Genomic DNA, 19,424 nt, shown 5'->3' on the forward strand with positions numbered 1-19,424 from the left:
AATCTTATTTTGCACATAGTTTCTCTTCAAAACTGCCTCAAGGCATTTGTGCAACTTAAGTCTATATAGAGATGATACGTTTTCTAAAATCCAGATGTTTCCTAAAGAAAAGTTTTAATTTTGCATTTTAGAAATTCGTAATTTAATTTCATATATTCAGTTTTTCTATTCTGGAAGAGTACATTAAATTAAAATCTTCTTCCAAACTGAATAGTTTGCAAGTACGCTTTATAGAATTAAGGTAGCTATTTCAACTGTCAGTTGTAGATAAACTGTCAAAAATCTAGTGACATGTGACTATTATAAGTAATTTTCTCTGCTGATGGTGCTCGTGCTCTGAGCAATTAAAGATGGTGTTGAAATAGGAATCCTGATTAATTCTCTAATTGTACTTCTATAGGAAAGAATGGTAAGTTGTTGATTCACTGTGGTAACTTGCCCAACATACTGCAGGTTTTGTGAAACAGATAGTTTAATAATGAGGATGTGCAGATAAAAATTTGTGCAGTTTGGTAGTGATAGGATAAGGGAGAATGGCCTTTATGGGGAAATTCTTTGTGCAGAGAGTAAAGAAGCACCAAAATAGGTTGTCCAGAGAACTTGTGAATGCCCCATCTCTTTAGGTATTCAAGGCTAGTTTGGATAGGCTCTGGGCAGCATGATATATAGGATGGCAACCTTGCCCATGGTGAGGAGCTGGAACTATATTTCCTTTAAGGTCCCATCCAAACCAAGCCATTCTGTGACCAGATAATAAATTTCACCAGCAAATCACAGACAACACTGAATGTCTTCAGTTTTATACTTTATATCTGGGAATGGCTTAATCTCAGAACAGATAAAAAACTGCTCAAGTTTTAATACCTTCTAGGTTGTGTAAGGGCCTACAGCAGTCATACTAAACTTGTAATTCAGAATTGCCTGTGATGTTGCTAGCAATGGAAATGTTGATGTGAACGTGTTTCATTCTAGCTAAGTAGTTGAGTCTGCAATATTAGGCATGTTTTTATACTACTTTGGATTACTGTGCGTCATTATTTGTGTGGCTTTCTGTTCTGTGTTGAAGTTTGTCTTCTTCCTGTTACTTATACTTAGTTCAGCCAACTGTTAAGACAGAATAGAAATTTGTTCTGAAGTTTGCATTAAAATGGAGCTATTTTGGCTCAGCAGAAAAACCCTTGGATGATAACAACAGGAGAGGTCTACAAAATGCATGTATGTCATGCAACAACTCTTTATTGTGCACATCTTATTTTTTTCAGAGCTTTGTATTTACTGTTTATTGAAGTGCCCATAGTTGAAGTGTCACATTGTTTACACATCTTCAGAAATGTCTGAAAGGTTAATACATATTTGCTTTCAGCTTTTCAATTAATTGCTATGCATAACATACTGGAAAAATACAAAAAAGTATACAGTCTTGGGTATGTATAATAATCATTATTTGTTATTAATAAATAGTACATAATGGCTTGATTATTATAATCCTATGGAACTGAATAGGTATTGCTGCTGTCAAGTGTAATTCATTGAATTCATCAAGTTGGGCTTAGATGTCTGAAGTCATGTAGGCCAGAGCTGTTGTCCTTGAGGAAGCAGAATGTAATGGTGTGAACATTAGAGTTTGTAACACCGCAGAGTGCCAATTTATTCCTAAGCCTGAAGTCTTCAATAAAGCACAATATTTCTTACTTATATTTTAGGGTCTTTTCAGAAATTAAAAGAGATCCACACCTTAGCTCTTCCTGGAGAGATGGAAGGGGACTTGCATGGGCAACAGGTCTTCTGAATATTGTTGCACGTGTTAGATCTTTGCAGAAGTAAAAGCGTTTTACTTTTTGAATATAATCCAGCTTTCTTTTATAATTTACTTACTTTATTATAAAGACAGTGAATATGAATATTTCAAATCAAGAATGCATTTAAATTATTTTGGGTAGTAATACACAAGAAATTTGAAAGTGAGTTTAACTTGTGATCTGAAATTACAAATGTCAGAGACCTTTAATGACTATGTTGGTTTACTTAAGTGCCTTTACTTGAAAAGAAATGAGGAAAAAGAAAGACTGGCGTCAGTTCTATGTATTTCTATCCATTTGAATGGTTGTAATTCTTTTTCCTTAAATATGTCAATGAGCAGCCAGCAGTAGTCTTAAAAATATGAAGAATTATCCTACAGAGTGAAAAGAATACTGTTCTAAAGTAGAGCGTTCACTTTTTGAAGTCCACATTGAAAAACAACCTGCAAGCATATACTTTTTTATTTTTATAGCATGCAACACTTGCTCCTTATCTTCATGCCAAATGAGTTTTTTGTTTGTTTTTTTTCTTTAAGCAATTGCTAATCTTTCATACAGAGTAATGCATGTACGTGCTCTTTGTTAGCTGATGAGCTTTTTAAAATAATGGTATGAAAATACGTTGTACTTCAGCTGTTATGTTACCTTTTAATACAGGTGAGTGTATTTCAAATAATACCTCTTGCAAGAAAATTACAGTACAGGACATTGTAGTGTACATTGCAGACTTTGTTTTTGTCAGTTGAACAAGAAAGAAATTGAAGTGAGAGGAAGTGAATGGCTGCCTAAGTGCTGTGGTTGTTCTCAGTTATACAATAATTTTTAAATTTTAAATTTTAATTTTACCTGGAAAAGGGATATTTTGAAATGCTTAAGAAAAAGGTAAATGTTTAATGTCCAGTTAGATAGATGTTGAAAGTTTTGGGAACTTCAGAAAGGAGTTCAAAAATAATCTCTCTTTTCATCTTAATATTTTATCTTTCTCCGTGTACTATATGAATGTAAACAAAAATTAAAAGCAAATTTTACAAGTAGGAGATGGATTTGAGTCCATTTTATCTCTAATTGAAGATGAATTAATGCCTCCTTGTTACATCTCCATGATTCTCTCTCCTACCTTTCTCTATTTATGTTCTGTAGAGCCAGAACACTTAGTTTATTGCCCAAAGCCAGTGGCAGTCTGTAACATCATTCTTTTTCTATCAGATAAACTGAATACAATTCTCCTCCCAAAAAACAGAATGATTTCAGGTTATCAGATGGATTTGTTGGCTGTTACTATATCTGTGTTTTTTGAAGTTGGCCTTGTGTTATTAATTGAGAAGCAGTAATTCTGAAACAAAACTTGTTTGTTTAAACTGTGTTAAGATTTCTGTGGTAGTCTTCATGAGCTGTTACTTTGAGTATTGTAGTGGTGGAGAATGAAGGTCTTTAACAAAATATCTATTAGATGCTGCTTATTGTGATTAAAGTAAATCTTGGAGAAGTTAGCAGGCCCTTCAGCTCCTAGAAATTAGAGTACTGTTACAAATAACTAGTTTTTTCCAACTCTTCTCTGTTTAATAAGGAATGTATTGGATCGTGTTGCTTAAAATTGGACTTCTGCTGTTTATTGGCAAAATATATTGTTAGGACAAACAGATTTACCAGGATTTTACCATATAGGAAAATATAGAACTCCTCCAGATTGAAATTTGGACTAGGAATTGCAAGCTTAAGCTTTTTCACTACAGATTCTGAAAGACAAAATCATTGCCTGTAGAAAAGCAGTCAGACAACTAACAAACAACAACAAATAATTCTGCGTAGATCAGTATTCAGCAGTACATCTGACTTAATCTGTTTTTGCATCATGATCTGAGCCATTATGTTTGTCATCTTTGCTGAAGGAAGAAAGCTTCTAATGCAGTTATGTGCATAATCTGCTGTGCTGTATTTTTTGTACTGTGGGCTGTTCCTTTCTGGCATTCTGGTTCTTTATCAGTTCTGCATTTTTCAGGATTGACATTATCTATGCTTATTAGCTACAGAAATAAAGTAACTTCTGAAAGCTTTTGTAATGAGGAAGCTTTCTACTTTCTGTTAAGTATCCCTTTATTAAAGATGGCAGGTGGAACAGTTCTAAGCAATGTGTGCTTTCTTCCCCTTTAGACGATGGAGAGAAACAGCAAAAACGTTTCAAGCTTTCATCAAAGACCTCTCTGAAGGAGAGTCCTCAGGTACCTGCTGTGCCATGGTTAGACCAAGAATCTCCACCTGACAAGGAAAGATTTATTCCTCCTGAGCTTAGTATTTGGGATTATTTCATTGCAAAGGTAATTGGTATTTTGAAAGTTTAATGTCTTATATTGCTTCCGTAATAGTATTTTCTGATTGGTCTTTATGCCAGGTACCAATTTGGATGTGTGATAAAAGCCACCTATTGTTACTGCTTTTGACTTTCTCTAATACTACTGCTGTGACATTAGTTTTTTCTTATACTTTGTTATGAAGAAAACTAACATTGTTATAGAGTACAAATATATAAGTAGATAGGAGTGAGCTGTTCAGAATGGAAATGAGACAATCACAGAACCACAGAAAGATTAAGATTTGCAGGGACCTCTGGGTCCATCTGGTCCAATGAAGCAGTGACATGTACAACATGGTGCCCTGGACCACGTCCAGGCAGCTTTTGAAGATCTTCAAGGAGGGAGTCTCCACTGCCTCCACTGGGCCACCTGTGCTGGTGCTCCATCGTTTGCTGAGTGAAAAAGTGCTTCTTGGTGCTTAGGGAGAACATCCTGTGTTCCAGTTTGTGCCCACTGTCCTGGCAGTAGGCACCACTGAAAAAAGCCTGGCCTCCATCCTTTCTGCACCTTCCTGTCAGGTACTCCTAGATGCTCTATTCCTAGAGGATCTCCCCTCAGTCTTCAGACTGGATAGTCTGTGCTCTCTCAGCCTTTCATCATGGGAGAGATGCTTAAGCCTATCGATCATCTTTGTAGCTCTTTCTATTATGTCCATGTCTCTCTTGAGTAGCTTTTTATTATCATTTAAAATGGGTAAAATGAACTTGTTTACTTAACAGAAGTCAAGTTACGTTCTCTTGTGTCAAGTTTGCTGTCTGAGGACTTTCTACGTAGATGAATTTCTATTAGCTGTTTCAGCAACATAAGCATATTAGCCATACTTCAGGAAGAAGGGCAAAAGAGAAATCAGAAGTACCAAATAGCGCAGCGAGGTGCTGCTGCTGGGCTTGTAATACATATTGAAATCAGTAAGCAGAGGATGAGATGTTTTTATTCACTAGTCTTCTAAGCCTTTGGATGATATAGAGTCAGAGGGAATACAGTGGTGGCTTTGGCATCTCTAAGAAGTAAAAGCTTTTGAGTACAACATTTGTTTTACATTCCTGATGTGAAGGTAGAAAAAAAACAAGAACTGGAAAAGTGTTAGAGTTTTGAATAATATAAAAATGACACTAAATATTGTTGTGGGGTAGAGATTCCACATTACAGTGTAGATTAAGATGGCATACTTGCTATTTTATAAAATATTAAATATTGCAATGATTTATTTTTAAAAACATAATGTAAAGCTAAACGTTGGCTAGCAGTTACTTAAGGAACATTGTGTATTTTTAGCCTTTTCTTCCATCACAAAGTAGAGTGGAGTATGACTCAGAAGAGAGTCAGGAAAGTGGTGAAGATGATGATGATATTGATGGGGACGTGTTTGCAGCAAATTCACATAATCAAGAGCATTCAAATGCTAATTCATACAGGTGAGTAACTTTTTTAGACTGCAAGTTGCTCTACAATGGTTAAATATGCATTTTTGGCTATTTATTGTTAAGATCATATACTTGGTATTTACTGTAAGTGTTTTATCTACTCTTATTTTTCACAGTGATTAGTTTACTCTTCAGTACAGTGTGTAGCAGCCTTTAGATTCAAAATATGTATAATATCCTAAAACACTGTAATATGTATAGTTTATTGTAAGGATATGAAGCTTTAAGAAATCCTAACTGTTAATGCATTAAAAAAAATCCTATTAGCAAATGACTTGTCAGTGTTTTCTTATTAGTTGGTCACTGATGCGATTGGCAATGGTTCAACTGGTTCTTAACAACTTGAAGATTTTCTACCCTTTGGCTGGACACGATCTTTCAGGTAATAAGCAGCATTTAATATTTTTATATTAATATTAGTCATTTTTTTATATTTAATATTAGTCATGTGTTGAGTAGTGTAAAAGCTCTTATTTTTTTCATAGTCTGTGATTAAATTGTTTTGATACTTCTTGTCATGGTATTATATGGGTGAAGATGAGAGCTCAGTGTTTAGCAGGAATCTGTGCATATTTGTTCTTTAGTATGCCTCGTAGTCATGCAGAAGTTTTTACAATATCTTTATCTTGGTAGAAAACTTACTTTTTTCTGCAATTCAAGTTGCGTAATTTCTACTCTTTGTTTAATTTATGCCAGCTTTGAATAAGGCTATCCTTCATCAAGCAGTGTTAGCACAAAACACCAGGATGAGCTTTGAGTAAAGATTGCTTTTGGACATGCTTGAAATAAACTTTATTATTCAACTGTGGGATTGTCTACATAAAGCTTATAAGGGAACATTAATGTTTTTATTATTGTTTCCTCATCTGTCTAGAGCTTCCAGTTAGTTCACCAGTATGCCATGCAGTTCTGAAAACACTACAGCGCTGGGAACAGGTTCTTCTCCGACGTCTTGAGCTATATGGTGGTCCACCTCAACATTATATTTCAGTTCATGCTTCTGAGGATGCCCTAGCTGCTGGTCCTGCATTGCTTCGCCATAAAACTTTGCTTGAGCCTGCAAACACTCCATTCAGGTGAGTCTAATTTTTATAAGCGCTGACTAATGCAATAAACTCGAATCAAGTGTTATGTAGGCAGTGTATGTGATAGACCTCACCTCAGTGGCAGTGCCATGCTAACTTCTGTATCCTCTGTAATCTCTTGTGAAATTAAGGGAGCAAATCAGAATCTGTGCAAGAATAGAAAAAGCAGGCAGAGTTTCTAATTCTCTTTTTTTAACTAGTTACTATGTAGAATAACTATGATTGACAGTAAAACGAAGAATACTAAATTTGCCCTGAGAGATGGCTGTGAAAGATGCATGAATAAGCAATTAGAATTTAATTTGATTATTAAATAGTTGTCCCACCATTGGAAGGAATAAAATAATCAGTATCTCCTAGATTCAAAGAAATATTATGGTTGCATAGTTCTGTAGTCCATATGCAACGTATTCTGTCAGAAAGAGTACTCAGTTTCTTAAATAGTCTATATATGCCTATAGATCCCTGCTGCCTCAAGTTTACTTCCACCTTTATTTTTAGAATTGACAGTCTGGTTGTTTATGGTGGAGCATTTGGTGCTTACCATGCTTCACTTCAGTGACTCGAGTTGATGTGTTGCCTGGCATTATTTTAAAATCATTATTTAAACTGTTTGGAGGCTTCATGGGCTTGGCCTGCTATAATCAACTCTATTTGAATTTACAAGTTCTACTTTGCTGTGCAGTTTCCAGAGATAAACATCATTGTTTGAAAACAGATCAGAGCTACAATCCTTCTGATTTTCTTCTTTAACTAAAACATCATGGATCTTTCAGGTGTTACGCAGTTATCAGTATGTTCCTAGAAGGAAGTGATGGTCTTTCATTGTTCTTGTATTAGAAGCACTAATTGTCAATAAGCAGAAAGGATCCATATTATGAAGAACAGAGTGGAGTTATCGCAGTGTCTCAAGTATGACCAAGATGCAAGTATTTATTTTAACTTTGCCCTGTAGATCTAACAGTCATGTTGCCTTATCTGTGAAGAGGCTCTGGCAGTACCTGGTTAAACAGGAAGAAGTCCAGGAAACCTTTATCAGAAATATTTTTACAAAGAAGCGATGCTTAAATGAGGTTGGTATGGCACTTGGGGTATGTAATATTTTTGAGGTTAATTTATGAGCTTTTATTGAACTTATCTGGCTGGCCTTTTTGCTTTCTAGAGCATGAATGAATAGTAGGCTTGGCTATGACTCTAAATCTGCAATATTTCTTATTGAAAGGTCTGTTTCCATTGTTTCATTGAAAACAGTAACAATCAGTCTTTGACTGTATACTGGCTGAAAGCTTCACTACAGTCAGCATCTTTGTTCATAATAGTATAAAAGTTGACAAGAAGAATGACAAACCTTAAAATTTAAAGGATCAGAAATGGTAACCTAACATGAACTTATCCCTACTGTGATCATGTGTATGTGAACACACTGTTGTGCTTAAATTTTTCTTTCTTGGTTTAAACAGTAAGGACTTAAGGATTTCCTAGACACCTACTCTTATCTTTACACTTTCTTCTGTGCTTGTTCTTTCCTTCATGAAGTCATTAGAGGACCATAATGAAACCTTGAAAAATTCTGTGGCAGAGGAGCCCATCATCAATAAGGTACAAAGCCCTAATGCTCAAATTAATTAGACCATACTTTGTTATGAAATCTTTCCTTTTCAAAATAGTGCTGGTTCACCTTAAAACAAATTATTGGCACAGCAAAAGAACTGAAGAAAACAGTTTTGGAAGAGATTGAATTAACACTGATTATCTTAAATGTAGTTTCGAGTAAGCTTCATATTTTAGAAAGCAAGATGAAACAACCAAGTAAGAACACTACATATTATTAAATTACATAGCTATGTCAAATGAAGCGCTGAGGTTGTAAATTTTCCAGGTGACTTGAAAAATTCCATAGCAGTGTGGGAAGGAGTATGCAGGAACTTTTTACCTGTGGCTAGAACTACCACTCAGAAGTAACAACGGTAAACTGAAAATAAAGCCTTATCTATTAGCTAATCATAGTTTGATATTGAAAACTTCTGATGAGTCTTAGTTTCAAGATGGCAATAAATCAACCCATTTTGGAAGGCTGGTAAAAGAGACTAAATATAATACCATGCCTTCAAATACAACTAGAAATACTGTATTCTTAAGATTTTCTTACACAAAAAACTAGTGAGAAGACAAAAATGAGAACATCCTGTGATATCCTTGGGCTGTCTTGTTATGATTGTTTATGTGATACAACAGTGTTAATAAGCAGACCATTGGAACTGACTGAGAATGATATCTTAATTTTTTGAAGTTTTGCTCACTACATAAAACAGATTGTGGTTTTGGACCTGTTTAAAACTGCAGTTTTATGTATGTAAGAAGACCAGATTGTTTATTTTTTATTATAAGGTATAATGGTACAAAGCCATTAGAAGGTATATGGTATAACACAGATACTGCTCTTTCCCAAACGTTGAAAAAAGGGTGTTTGCAGTTCTTTGACAGCACTGCCTTACTGTTTTTCAAATAAAATATCTATCCACATTTAAGTTTTTTTAAGACCCGTGAGGTAAGAAACTGAGTAGTAACTAGTTCTGAAATAATTGTTTGGTTTTTTGGAGAAAGTACAAAGTCTTATATTAGTAATTGAGGCTTGCATTTTTCTTTTGCCATATCCCCATTTCTGTTTGGCATTACCTTTTTAACTTTGAACTAGAATAGATGTCATTTATCACATGACAACTCCCTCCAAGTGCTCAAGCCTCACAGGTTTATGGCATCTCTGAAAAACTTAAGGATGAACATAGTACTGTTACTTATGTTAAGTCCTTTCAGTGTTGCTTGGGTAATCTCAGCATGGTAATAAGAAGCTAAATTGCTGCACTCTGAAAAGATGTAACAATTACAAGTCACGGACATAGTTTTTTAGATTTAAAATTGAACAAAAAAATAGGAGAATTCATAGTATGTCGTGCTTAGTCTTTGTAATTCCAGATTAAATAAAAATACTCTGTAGATTTTTGCATTTAAATATTACTTTATATATATTATTTATAATATATTATTTATGTATATTACTTTTCAAATACAGATAGAAACAGATTTGGGATACCCAGGAGGCAAGGCAAGAATAATTCACAAAGAGTCTGACATCATTACTGCTTTTGCAGTCAATAAGGTGAGTATAAAGGAGGTAGGATATTCTATTTAAACCATTTGTGTTGTTGTTCTACTTGTTGAACTTGTGGTAGTGTGAATAGGTGGTATGCTCATTGCAAACTGTCCTGATACAGCCTGAATTCTTAGTTCTTCCTTCTCTAGAGCAGTTCATAATTATCTTACCATGGTTAAGGAATCATATTGCAAATTATCTTCCTTTTTTATTGTGAAAAGGATAGAGGGAAGGGAGAAGTGGCCTCTACTTTTTCCATAAGTCTGTGTGTAGGAGCATTAATTGTCTTTGGCAAAGGAGGAAAAAAAGTCCACATTCTCCAGTTTAACTACTTAGGCCTTGAATGGAGGAATGAAGGGGAAACAGGTTGTAAGCATTGTAGCCTGCAGTATGAGAATGCTGAGTCTTCATTTTCCTGTTAGAGGTGCAAGGAGAAACTGGAGCTGGTTGAGTGATACAAAATACAAACTCTGTGTTGCGCTGTCCTTCTAAGAGGAAGCTTTTAAAGAGGAAGCTTCCAAGTTCTGCTAATGTAAATATATAAATCTGTAGCCCTTAGAGTTTGCTATTTCATATGGATCAGGTGTATAGTTTAGCTACAACAGTGTGAAAATCAGCACCTGAGTAGTCCTTTTGTAGCTGTTTATTGCGTGTGATTTTTTTCAGGCAAATCGGAACTGCATTGCAATAGCATCAAGTCATGACATTCAAGAATTAGATGTTTCTGCGATACTGGCTACACAGATCTACACCTGGGTTGATGATGATGCGGAAATAGAAAATAAAGGGTATGCTTTTTACGTTTCCAACATCACAGCTTGTCTGTGCATAACTCATTGTATCAAGGCACAGTATTTAGTGTTGTTGTTTGAAATCTAACGTATAATGTTATTTCCTTTACAGGGCTGATGATTTCTTAGTTATACATGCTCGTGATGATCTGGTAAATGTTCAGGGAACCACTCCTTATACTCACAGTAATCCTGGCACACCCATTAATATGCCTTGGCTTGGTAGTACGCAAACTGGCAGGGGTGCATCTGTGGTAAGTGAAAGATTAGACGTATACAAATCCATCTTTCTCTCTGCTTTTGTTCGCTCAGTGTTGCTATTTAAATATTACAATGAGCATGTAGGTAAATGTTGCCTTTTTACTAGGTTAATTTTTAAGTTATTTTTGTAATAGTGCTATTAATAGCCTAAAACACTGCATATAATTTAATACACATGAAATAAGAAAGCAGAAGTTTTATTTAGCTGTTTTATTTTTTTATTTAAAAATGAAAGTTGAGTGAAAAAGTTGAACTTAAATTGCTTTTTTAAATGAGTTGAGGCTAAATGCAGGTTCTAAAGAGCATATAGTCAGGAGATCTCAGAAGATGATTCATAGAGATTGGCTTGAAATGCTTGTGTAAAATATCAAGGTAGCTTTTAGTTTAGCCAAAATTTAATGTTTAATTCTGAGTTTCAGAGTATTCCAGATATTATTTTCAAGTAAGTACCATCTGGTATAAATTGCCATTTTGCTACACTGTAGGCCCTTCTAGATACTATGCTGAATGAACTTCTGAAGCACATTTCATGGGCAGGACAGAGGCTTCCAATGAAGTGAATTAAACTCTGGAATTGAGCAAATTAAACTTGTGAAAAGTGAGGATTTCTGATTGCATAAGAAAAAAAAGGAAGGGAATATTGCAGAAATAGGACCAGATACATCCATAGTTTGTAATTCCATTTACATGCTGGTAATGGGGTTTTTTTAACCCAAAAGCTGAAGTCATCTCTGTCATCTTTTCTTTGAAGATCTGTGTGGTTTCCCACCTAAGTTAGTTTAGTAGTTCTATTAAATTTGGGCATTTGATTGATGAGTCTTTATACAGGAGGTAATAAATTTCATTATTTGACGTTTCTAAAATAAACAGAGTTGAGGAACAGCCAGTAAAGCACGGTTATGTCCGCAAGATTAAACAAATCCATCTCATAATAAAGGTGATGCTTGTGCAATGATAGTTTGTGTTTTTATACATAGATACTCTATCTGGAATAAACCTTGGCTCTGAGCAAAAAGATATTATCTCAGATTCAGTTCTGATCAAATGCTAATTCTAGTCTGACTGTTGGTATACTTAACTTGGTCCTGTGCACATTTACCTAGGTCTTATGCAGTACAGATGTAATAATGCAGGCCTGTTGATGTTCACCAAGAACGTGCTTACTTGGAGCCACTTAACTGGGCTGAAGTGGTCATACCAGTCACCTTTATTTCTCAGACTCTCTGAACACAGATGCGCAGCTAGCCTGGATAACTGAATGCATTGCATCTCATGACTTGGCTGCACTTCACAGCATTTAACAGCTTAGAGCAAGCTGATAAGTGTGGTAGAATGAAAGAGCCATATGGTATTCTTTTAATTGATATAAACAGTTTAGTTTGAATATTAGGAGTAAATAAGGAATGCACATTGAAACAAGGCTGTTACAGTACCTACATCTCTGCCTTGCATTTGGAAACTGCTTATCCCAGTTACCAGTTTTCCAGCTGTGGTGACATTATCAGGTGTCATCTGCAACTTTTCCTGGATGGTTTGCCACTTTCTCCTCTCAATTCCATTTTTATGTATATATATATATATATATGTATATATATATATATATGTATGTATGTATGTATATATATATGTATGTATATGTATATGTGTGTATACACAGTTCGTGTGTGTACTTCTCAACAAATTAATTATATAATCTATTAATGCAAAGTGTTCTTATATAGCTTTCTGTTTTATATGCTGCAAAACTTTCTTTCTTGAAGATACCTGTCTGTGCTTCTGTTGAATGGATTTGTTGTTAAACTTTGGACCTAAGTTGTGGTTGACATTCTGTTTGACTCTGTCAGAGGAGTAGAGAACCAGCCAGGGAATGCAGCCATACCTCCCCTGTAGGGAGGGGCTACAAAGGTACTGAATGAAGGACAAAGTAAATGAAGGAAGATATAGGGATTCTTGGAAGGAAGTGGTGTTACTGAAATCTCTAGGAAAATCAGCTTCACCAAAGAAAACATCCTGTTACTACTGTTGAGTACTTTGTTCCTTCACATGCTGCTTTTGATCTTTGTTCCATCTTTTCCGTGATTACAACTCATTTAGTACATCCATAGCCTGCTGTTCTTTACTATTACTGTCCTTATAGTCATGTCATTTGTGGCTCACTTCCATTAACACAGGAAACTAATTCAGTCAGCTAACTGCATTTTATTAGTTCTGAGATTTTTTAGTTGTTAGCCTTCACTGTTTCCACTTGCTCCGTTCCTACAAGGTAAGTGAGGAGGCTCACTGCTAGATTCTTCAGCAGTGTGTTTGCACTGTGCTTCCAGTAGATGTTTCAAAAAGAACACTGAAGTAAATAGTGCAGTCAGCTCTATTAAAACTTGGCATCTTATTCAACAGCTTGTCTTTCAAGCAGGTATGACTGACAAGAATATTTATCACAGTTTATTAACCAAGGGTCGAGTGTATATATAATTATTCAGTCGCAAAGCATCCAACTCCAGCCATCAGCTGCTGCTGAAGGGCAAACAGAACTAGCAGTATTAAGTGTTAGTTATGCTGATAGTTAAATGATATGCATTTGTCTTCTAAATGGGAGGTGCTGTACCAGGGACTTGTGCTAGTGTAGACTTCAAAAGACCAGTCTATGCAAGCTTGCTTTTTTAAAAAAATAAAGTATAGAAAAAATACAGATGGTAGTATCTGTTTGTTGAATTAAGCTCTCCATTGTATTCTGGGTTTAAGTTATTATCTGTAAAACAGTTCAGTCCTTTTATTTTGGTGAAGAAGTAGAATAAGCCTGAATAACTTAAAAATTATGTTTTCACTTGCATAAAGAAAGAAATAGTGAACTTAGAGTGCAAAGTATCTGACTGGTGTACACACTATTTCTAAGAGTATTTTCTTCTAACTTCTTGTCTTAGAACCTAATAGGCTGCTTTAGTCACCATTATTATACCAGACCTTTTAGTTTCTTTTATTTTCATTTGTGATTTTTAAGTAATTACAGGAAAAAAACAAAACAACAACAACAAAAAAAAACATATTTGGAAAGCTCGTCTTTATGTGTTGCTTTACCTTCTGGAGGGTGTTCTGAAATAAATTTGAGTGACTTGAGAGGCATAAGGCTTTCCCTTAATCAAATATGGGAGCTTTGAAAACTGAATGATGTGTATCTGCTTCCAAAATACAGGCTTAGAAGGATTGCAGGTATTTTGCTAACTGAACCAACCAACCAACCAAACAAACAAACAATGGAACAAACCAACAAAAACAAAGAACAAAAACAAAAAGACCAGGAAAAAAAGAGAAATAAATAAAGGCAGAAAATAAAAGGATGAAAGCTTAATTTTGAGATACAGCAATAGAGAGAAAAGCAGGGAAGAGGCATGCATGGAAAATCCAGATGCTTTTCCTTGATGAAAAATCCCCATATTGTCTTTGCAGCTAGGGTTTTGTGGATTGGACTTCTCATTGAATTTGATGGCTTTTTTAATCTTCATTGTCTGACATCTCCAGTCCGCTTTGTGTATTGAACTCTTGAAAGTGAGGGGTGAAAACAATATGGAAAAACAGAATTCCTGGTAGCGTATCTTACTGAAAGAAAAGTCATGGAATTCATGAACAGAAGTGTTGAATTTAGGAAGTGAAGTCAGTTTAGGAGGAAAAGCTTTGGAACTCAGCAACAAAAGGAAAATCTGTTGGAAGTATACTTCATAGTATCATAGTATCGTGCGAGTTGGAAGGGACCTTAGAGATCATCAAGTCCAGCTCCTGGGTTTCGAGCCCCCTGTGTAGCGAAGTGGCACTTCTACCCCTGCACCACAGGTGGGATTCGAACCCGGGCCCTCCGGTGCTGCAAGCAGCGGCAAAATTATACTTGCAAAATTATTAAATGCTTTTGAACAATATTTGATTTAAAAGTTACTAGGTATTTTGCTTGTTCTAGAAGGCCTCAAATAGTAATAAATAAATGAGTTACTTTTCAGTCAATGACAGTGCATTAACTAGACTTGAACTAATGTCTTCCCTCCAATTTTTTACTTCTGTTAAAGTTTGTTTACCTCTTTCTTTACATGCTTCTGCCTCTCTCTTGCTTATCTTACAATATTCAGGAATATTCCAATAAATTTAATGGAATCAGAAAGGAATTGGCAAGAAAAGAGGTAAGACTGCAGCCTAAGGAGTGTTTATACTTGGATCCATAAGTCTCTGAAGCAAAAAGTTAATATTTACCACAGTATATAAAGCTGCAAAAGTATTAACATCTACGCTAGTCTTGGATAAAACTGTCTTCTGAATTTCTAAAAGCAGTTCTTGCTTTCAGTAGGAATTCTGATAGGAAACAAATTATCTGACACGATTCATTATTCATATTCAGTAAGCTTTTGTTAGGTGATACTGTGTAATTGTTCCCTATTATTTTGTTTATTGAACAGATGCTCAAGAAGGCTATTAATAATGTCAGAAGAATGGCTTCTCATCCAACATTGCCATATTGTAAGTTCATCATTGCACTTCTTTAACCGAAGATTGCATATTAGTAGCCTTTGCAAAAAGGGATCTATTTTTAAAACCAAATGAATATTGTTTTCCTTTATTTTGACTTGCATGAAAGATAGAAGGATAAGGCTGTATCAGTGTCTCTAAATAACATCATATTTCAGTGCCATCTCAATACATTTCTGAAGTAATAAGTACGTACAGCTCAATAGGGTGTGAATAGCATGGGTTTAAGCTTCACTGGTAACCTGGTAATCCTGCAGTATGCTGTGTACTCTGACAGATGCTGTGGCTTTAGCAGTTTTGAGGATTGTGTGAGTCTTGTTGAAACTTTTAGAAGAAATCTTCCTGCTGATGTTGCAAAAGGTCAATGTGTGCATGTTTTCTATTGCAGATCTGACAGGTGCTCAAGATGGCAGTGTAAGAATGTTTGAATGGGGTCATGCACAGCAAATCACGTGTTTTCGGTCTGGTGGCAACTCAAGGGTAACTCGAATGAGGTTCAATTACCAAGGAAATAAGGTAAATGACAGAAATATCTACCTTATCCTCACATACAGACAGTTGTAAATTAACTGAAACATCGCTTTCTCCAAATTCAAAGGAGTTTCTCTGAACTGTGGGAGATATTTTTTGTGTAACAAATACACACGGATTTACAATTTACATCTCATTTCAGTTTGGAGTTGTTGATGCTGATGGATATATAAGTTTATATCAAACCAATTGGAAATGTTGCCCACTTACAGGGACCGCACCGAAACCATATTTGGTAAGTGGAAAACTGAGCTTGCTTCCACAAAATTCTGTTGTGTTTTTTTATTTTCTTACCTTTTGAGACATATTAGGATTGGGCAGGGATTGTTCTGATAACCAGTGCCAATCAGTTTTTAATAATGCATTGTTGACATTCTGTAATCTATTTGACAGACAAGTTCTCAAATTCCTACCATGCCATTAAAGCTGGAGAGTAGAAAATGCAGTGTTGTAGCTGAAATAGCCTGAATGTTCCATAAGTATTATCCATAATTGACAGCTGTGAATTAGGCATCAGTAAATTAGGACTGGAAATATACTGCCCTGAAGAGTCAGTGGTTTCAGAAGGCATGCATGTGGTCTCATATCCTGTGTTCTTTACATTGTATTCAAAGCAACCCACCTTCCTGTGCAAATCTAAGCTTTCATATTGACAGAAAATCTGTGTCTTTGTAATTAATCATTTATAAACTGCCATTTTTCAGACCTGGCAGTGTCATAACAAAACAGCCAACGACTTTGTTTTCATCAGTTCATCGTCTTTGATAGCCACAGCTGGATTGTCTTCTGACAATAGGTAAGAACTTATTAATGGTTGCTCCAATAATATATAATGATGATACGGTGCCCCTCCCTGCATCCAGCTTCTGTTGATGCTCCATAGGCAGTTTCAGAGCAATGTGCATACTTATGCCATCTTTCTTATTTTGGGGGAGAGCAACATTTGCACCTACATTTCCGTGCTAAGGAGGATCTCATAAGGAAGGATCTTATAGGATCTTAGAGCACAAAACCTCTATTCATTTTCTCTTTGAATTTGTCTTAAAGCATTTATTGATAGATTTAGGTAGACATGCATAGCTCTTCGGGGAACACTTAAAATAAGTTTGGAATAAGAAATAGCAAGAACAACTGACATTCAAATGAAATCAGCTACAAAAAGCTTGTCATCTCAATATGAATCTATAAACAGAATAACTAGTAGTAGAAAGGTAGGTGCATGTATAACTATGAAAGACACGTAAAGTCTGCCCAAAAATACTAATTTCATAATCTTGTTTTCAGCCCTGAAACAATTTCCCTCGGGTTCCTATGACCTCATCCAACCATTCAAAATACTTGGTAACATTACTCAATTAATTAAAACTTCTTTTTTTTCCATACAGAAATATTTGTCTTTGGGATACTTTGGTTTCCCCTACAAATAGTTTGGTTCATGGTAAGTAAAATACAGCAAGGAAAACATTCGATCTGCATAAACAATAAAAATAAAATAGGGGATCTGTAATCATGACAGAGTTATTGCAGTCTTGACTTAATGGAAGCAATTTCAATACAAACAGTAAAACAATTTCCATCATCCTGCATCAGCTGTAATCTAAGAAGAGTTTCTTGAGAAATGATACAAGGCTTTATATACATGGCTTCTTGCCATTTCTTACATCTATGTACTGCAAGCACAACCCTAGAAAACAAGAAATCTACAGCTTCAGTCTTTTTTAAAGATGGAATAAGTCCTGTTGGTTGTGATTAGCATATACAGAAAACAACAGCTATAAAACTGTAAAAACTGTAGCTTTTAACAGCCTTGCTAAGTTTGCATGGATATGCATCCATACTCTAATTCCTGTGGTTGTCTTTATTTAAGTCAGAAAAGCTCCACTCAACACTAATGGTAACATAAAGATAGCGTTAGACATTTCTAGATCTACCTGGAGAATATGAATACTTTTTAGGAGCTGTTATGGATTTCATTGCCTCTGTGAAAATTCTGCCCTGAAAAGCCATAGCTATGAAGTTTTCTGAACTTACATTTCTCTGAAGTTAAGTGCATGAATAAATGCACCAAATTTCCAAGGAAATTGACATTGATTTCTTTTTTTCTTAAGGAGTAGGTTTGACAAACAATATACAAACAAGATTTCATAATCATATAGTTATTTTCGGAGTCTAATTCTTAAGGATGCTCTTAGTACTGTGTTTCTCTTAAACAGACTGCACATTTTTGCTTTCAAAGATTGTCCAGTTCTAGGTCATCTTTATTTTGTGTGTCAAGCCAAATACACTGTGCAATGTTTTAAGTGCTTTCTGCGTTTGTAACCAAGAACTGCTTCTCTAAGTATGCTTCTTCAGATGTAATAAATATCTAGGTGGGTTGCACTGATTTTATTACTACTACTTTGTTGCAGTGAAAAAGAACTGAGTTCGAATATCTCAAATGCAGGATTAGGCTTAGAGAGCCATGTTGTGAACTCCTTGTAAGTTTGAATGCTTAGGCATATTTATGTCAAGGATAAATTTCTAAACATAGCTTAAGAGAAGCCTCTGAACTCTTAAAGTGCAAACATTGTATGTCACATATTAGGATTTATAGCATCTAGTCTCAGACATACTGAATTTTGTTCTGGTAACTATAATCTTTTACTAATTCTACCCATTTGGAGGAGTAAGCACACCCAAATAAATTTGTAAACTGGGAAATTAAAAATACTAAGTGGAAAATACTGTCATAACGTATCTGGTAATTCAGGAGGAGGCTTGCCTTGAGATAATTATTAAAGAGCTTGAAAAGGACCTGTTTCTGGTCAAGGCTTAACAATTTATAGGGATAAGAAGGATGTTTTTTTCCATCCATATAGTAACTTTTTTATTCACGAGTACTGTAACTTCAGAATGTCTGATACGAGTCTTGTTTGCATACATGTGCTACAGAATGGTGTTAAAAGATCGTGGTCAGTTGCACTGCAGCTTCAAAGCCATTGTTTTTACTATCTTGAACTTTAGAAACTGATGGCAAACTAATGTTAGTACAGTGTGTTTACTTAAATTGCTTTGCTTTGGCTTTCAGCTTTTGTCTGTCACGATAGTGGAGCAACTGTTCTAGCATATGCTCCAAAACATCAGCTGTTAATCTCCGGAGGGAGGAAAGGCTTTACATGTATAATTGACCTTCGCCAAAAGCAGCAGCAACAGTTACTCCAAAGTCATGATTCTCAAGTCAAAGCAATTGCTGTCGATCCTACAGAAGAGTTTTTTGTCACGGGATCTGCTGAAGGCAACATAAAGGTATTAATGGCGGAGAGGGGGTGAAGATCATGATATTGTGTGAACTTAAAAATAACAACAACAATATTACATGTAAAAACCTACTGCATGTAATAAACAGATGTCACATTCAGTTCTCAACCCTGACTTTCACGTATAATACTTTTGTAATGAAATACTGTTCTTATCTCACAGCCCACTTTAGTGAAATGACTTAATTATAGAAAATGAATATGAATATTCTATAACCGTGTCATTACAGAT

The 19,424-nt window shown here is 35.3% G+C and overlaps 1 protein-coding gene across 3 annotated transcripts in view; it reads left to right on the forward strand.

Annotated features, from left to right (window-relative positions):
- Window positions 1-19,424, forward strand: part of DMXL1 (Dmx like 1) — a 69,890-nt gene that overhangs the window by 46,612 nt on the left and 3,854 nt on the right. For 2 of the 3 annotated variants that reach the window (XM_072360120.1, XM_072360121.1), the window contains 15 exons: window positions 3,951-4,114; window positions 5,426-5,565; window positions 5,871-5,956; window positions 6,449-6,650; window positions 7,615-7,732; window positions 8,196-8,258; window positions 9,730-9,816; window positions 10,477-10,598; window positions 10,714-10,855; window positions 15,296-15,356; window positions 15,754-15,881; window positions 16,039-16,131; window positions 16,601-16,692; window positions 17,282-17,334; window positions 18,964-19,181. In XM_072360120.1, coding sequence (XP_072216221.1) covers window positions 3,951-4,114; window positions 5,426-5,565; window positions 5,871-5,956; window positions 6,449-6,650; window positions 7,615-7,732; window positions 8,196-8,258; window positions 9,730-9,816; window positions 10,477-10,598; window positions 10,714-10,855; window positions 15,296-15,356; window positions 15,754-15,881; window positions 16,039-16,131; window positions 16,601-16,692; window positions 17,282-17,334; window positions 18,964-19,181 — 1,769 coding nt within the window. Of the gene's footprint in view, window positions 1-3,950; window positions 4,115-5,425; window positions 5,566-5,870; window positions 5,957-6,448; window positions 6,651-7,614; window positions 7,733-8,195; window positions 8,259-9,729; window positions 9,817-10,476; window positions 10,599-10,713; window positions 10,856-14,971; window positions 15,023-15,295; window positions 15,357-15,753; window positions 15,882-16,038; window positions 16,132-16,600; window positions 16,693-17,281; window positions 17,335-18,963; window positions 19,182-19,424 lie in introns of all 3 variants that reach the window. The other variant, XM_072360119.1, reaches the window with a different exon arrangement.

Source organism: Excalfactoria chinensis, chromosome Z, assembly GCF_039878825.1.
Source record: "Excalfactoria chinensis isolate bCotChi1 chromosome Z, bCotChi1.hap2, whole genome shotgun sequence".
NCBI lineage: Eukaryota > Metazoa > Chordata > Aves > Galliformes > Phasianidae > Excalfactoria > Excalfactoria chinensis.